The 8226-nt window shown below is 47.1% G+C and overlaps 1 protein-coding gene across 2 annotated transcripts in view; it reads right to left on the bottom strand.

Moving 5' to 3' along the window:
• Nucleotides 1-8129, bottom strand: part of ST8SIA5 (ST8 alpha-N-acetyl-neuraminide alpha-2,8-sialyltransferase 5) — an 87179-nt gene extending 79050 nt beyond the window's left edge. For both annotated transcript variants that reach the window (XM_011978075.1, XM_011978076.1), the window contains exon 1: nucleotides 7756-8129. In XM_011978075.1, coding sequence (XP_011833465.1) covers nucleotides 7756-7886 — 131 coding nt within the window. In that variant the 5' untranslated portion in view covers nucleotides 7887-8129. The remainder of the gene's footprint in view (nucleotides 1-7755) is intronic.
• Between the last annotated feature and the right edge of the window lie 97 nt (nucleotides 8130-8226).

Below are 8226 nucleotides of genomic sequence, written 5' to 3'. Positions count from 1 at the left end.
AAAAAAAAAAAAAAAGGCAAAGAATCTAAATAGATATTTCTCCAAAGAAGATATACAAATAGCTAATAAGCACATAAAAAGATGCTCCACATCATTAGTCATCAGAGAAATGCAAAATCAAAATCACAGTGAGACATCACCTCAAAACCACTGAGATGGCTATAATCCAAAAAAAGATAATAAAAGTGTTGCCAAGGATGTAGAGAAATTGGAACCCTCATACAATGCTGGAGAAAATGTAAAATGATACAGCCACCTCAGGGAACCCTGGCAGTTCATCAAATGGCAAACACAGAGTTACTGTATATTTTACTCACAGGTATAAACCCAAGAGAAATGAAAATCTATGTCCACACAAAAACTTAACATAATGGTGAAAACAATTCAAATGTCTATGAGTTGAAGAACAGAGAAACAGAATTTAGTCTATCCATACAATGAAATATTATTCTGCGATAAGAATAAATGAAGTACTGATACATGATATGACATGGATGAACCTTGAAAACATTCTGCTTAGTGCAAGATGTCAATCACATAGGACAACGTAGCATATGATTCCATTTATATTAAACGCTCAAAATAGGAAAATCTAGAGACAGAAAACAGGTTAGTGTGTTTGTTCATTCCTAGGACCAGGAGGGATGGGGGTCTGGGAAGTGATGGGTAAGGGGTACAGGATTTCTTTTGCAGAGTAATGAAAACGTCCTAAAATTGACTGTGGTGGTAGATGTGCAACTGTATGAATATATTAAAAGCCATTTAACTGTACACTTTAAGTGGGTAAATTTTATTTCAATAAAGCTGTCAAAAAAAGAAAGAAGAAAACGGTGAGGACTAAGACGAGGATGTTCACTATGACACTTCTATTGAATATTATGTCGAAGGTCCTAGCCACTACAGTAAAACAAGAACTATATATTAAGGTATAATGGTAGTAATGAAAGAAAGAAAAATGTCTACATAGAAATCCCCAGATAATCTACAGACAAACTATTAGCAGTATGTGCATAATCAAAGTTGCTGATTATAAAATTAATACACAAAAAATCAAATTTATTTCTATATACCAGCTATAAACGGTTAGAAAATATAACATTTTTAAAGATAATCTGTACAATAGTAAACATTTTATATAGTTTTTAAATAGTTAAAAACTATGTAGCTAGACATGAATTGTTATGGACTACATAATTGTTTGTGTCCTCCCAAAATTCCTATGTTGAAATCGAATCCCAAGGCAATGGTATTTGGAGGTGGAGTTTTGGGGTGATGATTAGGTCAGAGAGTGGAGCAGTCACAAATGGGATTGGTGCGCACCTAAGACAAGGCCAGAGACTTAGCTCCCTCTCTTTCATCCCCACATGAGGAAACAAGAAGTCTGCAACCTGCGGGAGGGCCCTCACCAGAACCCAACCATGCTAGCACCCTGATCTTGAACTTTTAGCCTCTTGAACAGTGAGAAACAAACATTTGTTGCTTAAGCTACCCAATCTATGGTAATTTGCTATAGAAGCCCAAACAAAGTAAGACATAAATCTAACAGAAAACATTCAAACTCTTTATGGAGAATTATAAAACTCCACTGAAAGACACGTGAAGACATTCAAGGCCCATGGTTATCTGGTTTTCCTGAGATTAAGTTTAAAAGATGGACTGAGACCAGATTATTAAAATCTACCATGTCCTTTCTTTCTACTTTTAAATAAACATTGCCCTTTACTGTCCCTTTGTTAAAAACACCCGAAGTCATAATCCTCTAGGGCTGTGAGCTTATATGAAGATTTCAGCACTAACAAAGGGGATTGGGGTCAGTGGGGTACTTAAAAGAAGAAAGGACAATTTCCATGCCCCTCATTGTGGAAAATCTTTCTTTTAATGCTTTCTGTTCTCAGCATTGACACCTAGAAAGGGTAATCTGCACTCCCTGTCTCAACATTCTCTTTCCCCACTCACTCCCTGCCCACTGAAACAGGATCCTGTCCCCACTCTTCTCTCCCAAACTGTCTTTGCCTCTACTGCCAACCCAGTGGACACCTCAATCCTATCCCACCCGAGCCCTCTTCCCGGCATGCCGCAGCTGGCCACTCTCACTCTGACGCCCTCATCCCTTGGTTTCCTTAACACCTCCCTCTCCTCATTCCCTTCCACCTCTCTCCAGCCTTGGTTTCCAGAGCCAGCTGTCCTCTCTCGACCCCTTATAGGTGGAGACATCCTTCAAAGCTCTCCTTTGCACCCAGACCCATTGTCATTTTCCACTCTGCTCTGTCTTTGGTGACTCATTCAATCCCCGTGCTCACACCAGTGTTTTTCTAATTAAGGGTTTCAACCCAATGGATTGTAAAATACACAATAACAAAATTTACCATTTTAACCATTTTTAAGTCTACTGTTGAATGTAATTAAGTACATTCATCTTGCTGTGCTACCATCACCACCATCCATCTCCAATACTTTCTAATCTTTCCAAACTGAAACTCCATACCCATTAAAAGATGACTCCCCATTCCACACCCAGACCCCAGGAACCACCATTCTACTTTCTGTCTTTATGAATTTGACTACTCTAGGTCTCTCATATAATTGGAATCATAGAGTATTTGTCCTTTTGTGCCTGGTTTATTTCACTTAACACAAGGTCTTCAAGGTTCATTCACATTGTAGCACATTTCAGAACTTCCTTCCTTTTTAAGGCCAATATTCCATTGTATTTTTTAACGAAATAGAGTGGATTTATTTTATTTTATTTTATTTTATTTATGTTTTTGAGATGGAGTCTTGCTCTGTCACCCAGGCTGGAGTGCAATGGTGCCATCTCGGCTCAATGCAACCTCCACCTCCCAGTTTCAAGTGATTCTTGTGCCTCACCTCCTGAGTAGCTGGGATTACAGGTGCATGCCACCACACCCAGCTAATTTTTATATTTTTAGTAGAGACAGGGTTTCACCATGTTGGTCAGGCTGGCCTCAAACTCCTGACCTTGTGATCCGCCCGCCTAGTCCTCTCAAAGTGCTGGGATTACAGGCGTGAGCCACCGCACATGGCGAATGGATTTTTTAAATGAAGTAAAATAGAAAACATTAGAGTGCATTTCTCGTAATAAGGCCAAGTATTGTTTCGCAAAATGTTTCAGTTGAATGTGTACATAGCTGTGTTCAAGGTCCCCGGCTATAACATATACCATACTGTGCTTTCCAATCATAAGTTTGAAAAACACTGATGTCAGTGGTTGGTGACTCCAAATCTACATTACGAGTCTGGCTCTTCCCTGCGCAGTTCTGGGTAGCTCCACGCACGCACGAGGATCCAGACCCACAGCTGTCACCCTCCCCGCTCCCTCCCCGAGACACGCCCTCCTCAGAGGGTCCCTACTTTCTTCTCAGGAATTGGGCCCTTGCCTGCCTCACTCTGCCCCCAGCAATATAGCTCTAACCCCTGAGTCATGCAGATTCACTCAACTCTTGCCAGCACTTGTCAATCCTTGCTCAAACTCGATTTCATTCCCCTTCCTTTCACCTCTGCCTGTGCCTGTGGATCACTCCCCTTTCTTGAAGACCCCTTCAAATGCCTCCATGTACCTTGAAACACAGTGATTTGCTCTGGCTCCCTCTTTCTTGTTTTTAGAGTCCCTCGTCCATTCCTCTAGGCATGGCTCATGTATCAGTTGCGTGCCTTTCTATCTTCCTAATGCCATGGGCTCCTTGGAGACCCAGGACTGTGCCTGACTTGCACACCATTGTATCCTCAGCACTTAAAGAGTAAATCTGCATGAAGTATTTGTTCAATCAATCAAAAACAGACATGGAGAACCCAAGAGCATCAAGGGGAATGTTCACAACTTTGTTTCTTGTCTTTTTCTCCTCATTCACATAGTGCATATTTTCTCCATTAGAGACACTGAGCCCACTAAGCCCCCTGCACTGCCCCGCCTTCTCCCTTCCTGACCAAGGTAGGTGCTGCAAATGGACCCCCAGAGTTCTGACTGCTCTCAGTAGGGTCCTCCCAAAAGCTCCCGTTGCAGAGCACAGGGAGCACCCAGGGTCCAAAGAAGTAAGCACACATCGACTCACAGCCCCGCTGCCATTTGCTGTGGGCTGTCACTGAATTCTCCCTGGAAGAGCCTGCCATTGCTGTATCCCTGAACTCTTTGTGAGGTGGCATTGCACCAGCTCAGCACAGAAGCAAACAATGGCAGCCTTCAGGAATCCCCTGCCTCTGAAGTGGACCTGCTCCCTGCAACAAGTTCTTCTCCCTTTCACTGGGCTATGACAGTACCTCCACCTCCCAGCCTTTCCACCTCTTTAACTCTTCCTGTAGAAGGCCCAGCTAATGTCCTTCCTAGGGACTTTTATCCTGCCATTACCCTACTCGAGGGCCAAACACTGCTCCCAATGGCCCAATGAACCAAATGCAAATTGTTCTTCTCAATCTTCAAAACACTTTGCTGAGGCTAGTGACCCACTGTTACATCTGCCCCCTTCGTCCCTTCCTTCCCTCACATCAGTTGTATCCATTTCTTCATTGTGTCTCTTCCAGTTACAATCCCTGTGTACACACACATAGTCCTACCTTCAATTATTTATTCATTATCCAATATTTATTGAGAACTTCTTACGTGCTGGACACATTTGGTGTTCACAGTGCAGCTGGGAACAAAACAGAGCAAATTGGCTGGGCGCAGTGGCCCACGCCTGTAATCCCAGCATTTTGGGAGGCCGAGGCAGGTGGATCACGAGGTCAGGAAATCCAGACCATCATGGCTAACAAGATGAAACCCTGTCTCTACTAAAAAAATACAAATAAATTAGCCGGGCGTGGTGGCGGGTGCCTGTAGTCCCAGCTATTGGCAAGACTGAGGCAGGAGAATGGCGTGAACCAGGGAGGCGGAGCTTGCAGTAAGCGGAAATCACTGCAATCCAGCCTGGGTGACACAGAGAAACTCCGTCTCAAAAACAAAAACAAAAAAAAAGAGCAAATCCCCACTTCATGGAGCTTTCGGTCTGGAGCAGAGTTTCTCAACCTCAGCTACTACTGAGGTTTGAGGCTGGAAAATTCTTTGTTGTGGGGGGCAAACTATGCATTATAGGATCTCTACAACATCTTTGGTCTCATCCCAGTGCATGCAGCAGCACTCTCCTCTCCCCAGTGTGAACACCACAGAAGTCTCCAAACATTGCTGTGGAGAATAGGGAATTGAGAACCACTAGTCTAGAACAGCAGGAGGAGCTTGTTGCAGCTTGCAGATTGTCTGGGGAGCTTGCTACAAAGGCAGATTAGTAGATCCCTCCCCCAGACAGTCAGATTCAGGGGCTCAGGAGTCTGCATTTCAGTGGTCCTCCAGTTGGTTCTGATTCAGGCCCTCCGAGATCCTCTGCTTGAAGAACACTGGTTAAGTGTTTGTAGACAGGAGACAGGCTGCTGATAATCACATCAGGCCAGTTCATTACAATCATTATATATGGAGGAAACAAGATAGGTGAGCAGGTGCTAGGGGTGACACTGATGTGGCAGCCACACCCAATTCAAGATCAGGACTAATCAATGATTAAGTCAAGTGCTGCAGTGTAGGTAGGGCCAGGTGTGGGAGAGACGGGAGGAAATTGTGACACACTTGCATCTCTGCATCTTTGTTCCTGCCCACTTTTTGGATGTGCATGCCCCCTGCCCCCACCCTCAAATCTTACCCTTCCTTCAAGGCCCACTCAAGTTCAACTTCCTCTGGGCACAGTCTTGCCTAACTTCTCCAGCCTATCAGTGCCTCTCTTCTCAGACAGTTTAACATTCACTTTCTATTTCATTTGTGGCTATTTTGTTGTCCCAGATAGACTTCGAGTCCTCTGAGCACCAAGACCACATCATCTCCTTCTTTACAGACCCTTATCTAGAGGCACGCTTCCAGGATCAGGCCTATACAGGTTTTGCTTGGTTGATTGGGTTGAGTCTCTAGAATGAGGCCTGCAAGATAGCATCTATGCAATTTAGGGGGTCAGGGTCTCTGTGAGGGAGGAAGGGAAGCACCTTGTGTGCCTGCTGAACTCCTGGCAGCTAGCCCACCCACCCAAGACCAGGGAGGACTTGCCAGAGCAAGCAGGTAGTAGTTTGGTTGGCATTGCCATAGGCGGTTATACTTTCCCCCCGTTGACAGGGCAGAAGGAATCCCAGCAGCCCCAGCAACTTTGGGGAGGTGCCGGCAGAGGGCAGGAATCCAGAGCTGCCCTGCTGAAGAGCAAGGGCCAAGATGGCAGCAGGCAATCGGCCTGCAGGGCTGCAGCAAGCCGTGGGGGACCCAGTTGTCCTTGCATAGGATCATCTCAGGGGCAGCAGTAACCGAAAGAAGAGGCAGGCCCAATCAGATCCAAGAAGCCAGGAGGCTCCGAAGATGGCCTTTAAAGCCACCAGTGCCAGACAGCACTCAGGAGCTGCCACCAACCAGGGAACGCTCCCTGGGAAGGTTCGGAGTCAGCGACTGGCTGTAAACAAATGTTCAGAACAAGGTGCCTCATTACTCCCCAGCTCTGGGGGTTACAAGGAGGGGAAACAGCCTAAGTGCTCAGCTTTTCCACTGTTGAGCCACACCCAGCAGCGATCCTCACCCTCCCATCCTCGTGGGCATCCCAGATTGGGAGCACCCATACCTGATGTAGAACCCAAAGGATGAGAAGAGGGCTGTTTTGTTATGGGGAAGTTTAGAGAAGAAGGTGGGATGCTTACTTAGCTAGAGAGACATTTATTTTCCTATCAACCTGGGGGATGGGCGGTGTGAGTAGGGAGGCACTAGCAGCAAAGAAAAAAACACCCCAGCAGCTGGGAGAGAGGGCTCTTTCCAAGAGAGGCTCTGATATGGGTGTATCCTAGAGCAGGAACCTCCCCTAATCCCCCAAACCAGGCAGAGAAACCCCAAGTGTTTCCCTTAAGCCAGAAGAGCCAGCAGAAGGAAGTGGCTGGCATTTCAGCGTATCTTCTGCAAACAGAGAGACTGAGGCTGTGCCCGAATTGAATTTCTGAGTAACACCTCCTGCTGCTCTTTCTCTTGGAGTTTAACTGTGGATTGGGGTGGAGTAGGGGGAGAGCCCAACGAGGGGTTAACTTCTACTGCAGCTCTGACCTTTTGCGCTGAGGATGAGAAAAAAAAAAGCCATCTGTTTCTGAAGGAATCACGTTGTTGAGTTTCACAGATCCAGTGGCTATGGGATTATAAGACTTCATTATCACTATCCCTGTCGCATCGCCACAGCCCACTACCACCCCCACCTAACCCGAAGCTCCTGGAGGGGAAAATGCTTTTTTTTCCCAAGGGTCCTTACGAAAGTTCAGGACTCGCGAGGTAATAAATAAATACATAAATACATAAATAAATAAATAAATAATCTATACAATTTTGAGCCCTCCGACCCCGGAGTCCAAACAGATGGCCATAGAACTGTGGGTTTGGAGGACACCGCTCTGATCCATGCGGTCTCTCCGGTATTAAATGGATTTATCGTCAGCCTGGTTGCCTGGAATTCTATCCTGTCCTTCATTTTTCATAGTGGAACAAAGTTGTCTGGGCCCTCCAGCTAGCGCTGGGCAGGGAGCTGGGAGCAAGGATGCTCTTGGAAACGCGGTGACCCAAGCTTAAGCGGCCATGCTCGGGGCTAGGAGCGGACCCCACGGTCACTCACCCCGGGGCGCTATGACGGAAGCTGCCGCTGCCACTGGCACCCGGGGGCTCGCCGCCTGGCTCCGTGCATCCCGCCCTCTCATGGACTTTCTTACCTCTTAATGTAGTTCCTGCCATACAGGATCTGTTGCAGCAAGGTCACCAAGGCGAAGGCGCAGATGAAGATGAAGAGCAAAGTTCGGTTCCCCAACAAATCCCGATTGGCCGAGGGGTCCGCGTAGCGCATTCTGGCGACCGGGCGCCGCGGGCGCGGGGTACGGGGCGGCCAGGCAATGACTCGCGGGGTTCCGGGGCCCCGGAGGGCGCGCGGCCGACGTGGCGCCTCACGGTGAGGTCAGGCAGGCGGGGGACTTCGCGGGGCAAAGTTTCTGGCTGGCGCGGCCGGACCTGGGGGCATCCAAGCTTCGCAGGCGCTGGGGCGGCAAGCAGGACAGGGCCAGTGGCAGGGAGCTCTGCCGCGGCCCGGGGCCTTTAAGTCAAGTGCTGCAGTGTAGGTAGGGCCAGGTGTGGGAGAGACGGGAGGAAATTGTGACACACTTGCATCTCTGCATCTTTGTTCCTGCCCA

This window comes from Mandrillus leucophaeus, unplaced genomic scaffold (genome assembly GCF_000951045.1).
Source record: "Mandrillus leucophaeus isolate KB7577 unplaced genomic scaffold, Mleu.le_1.0 Scaffold189, whole genome shotgun sequence".
NCBI lineage: Eukaryota > Metazoa > Chordata > Mammalia > Primates > Cercopithecidae > Mandrillus > Mandrillus leucophaeus.
This window is presented reverse-complemented; position numbering and strand designations above follow the sequence as displayed.